At 37.6% G+C, this 647-nt stretch overlaps 1 protein-coding gene across 1 annotated transcript in view; it reads right to left on the reverse strand.

The window, feature by feature from the left end:
- Positions 1 to 249: 249 nt before the first annotated feature.
- LOC107578461 (septin-5-like) overlaps positions 250 to 647 on the reverse strand; it is a gene marked incomplete at its 5' end in the record, with an annotated part of 6420 nt that continues 6022 nt past the window's right edge. The window contains 2 exons of the mRNA XM_016264415.1: positions 250 to 414; positions 509 to 607. Of these exons, the coding sequence (XP_016119901.1) occupies positions 283 to 414; positions 509 to 607 (231 nt within the window). The remainder of the gene's footprint in view (positions 415 to 508; positions 608 to 647) is intronic.

Genomic DNA, 647 nt, shown 5'->3' on the forward strand with positions numbered 1-647 from the left:
TGGAGCCGAGATTTGCTATATAATATACTGTATAGTGCTTTACATGTGCATACTGTATGTATGCAGGTGAAGTAGGACATACTATATATCCAACTTCTAATATATCACTGGCACACATAATATATAATATTCAAGCAGTTGAGATTTGCTATATAGTACATAATCGCTTAACATGAGTGGACTACATGTATCCAGATCAGAACATACAGTACAGATTGTTACTGCATAAATTACTGTTTTTTTCAGTTAAACTTATTTCATTGTCTGTGTACAAATAAAAGATTATGTATGCAACACCACTATGACGGTATAACTACCTTCCACCACACCCCAGGGGTACTGACGGCCTCTGAAACGCCTGCCTTGGCTTTCAACTTGGACATTACTGCCAATTACTGTAAAAGGAACACTGTCCTGTAATACAGAAGGAAATCTACATTTCAGTTTAGTCACTTTAATGGTCATTCTGATGGTAATTCTGATGTAAATACGGAGCTGGGCAGGTCACCTTCAGTTCCTGATGCTGAAGTTTGAACTCCTCATCATCTGAATCACATTCAGGGAACTGGTAGATGTTGATGTCGAATCTCTCAATCTCCTCACGAATCTAAAGAGAAAACAAACCCATGGTGACTGTGATATTAATA

Source organism: Sinocyclocheilus grahami, unplaced genomic scaffold, assembly GCF_001515645.1.
Source record: "Sinocyclocheilus grahami isolate Dianchi unplaced genomic scaffold, SAMN03320097.WGS_v1.1 scaffold10372.1, whole genome shotgun sequence".
NCBI lineage: Eukaryota > Metazoa > Chordata > Actinopteri > Cypriniformes > Cyprinidae > Sinocyclocheilus > Sinocyclocheilus grahami.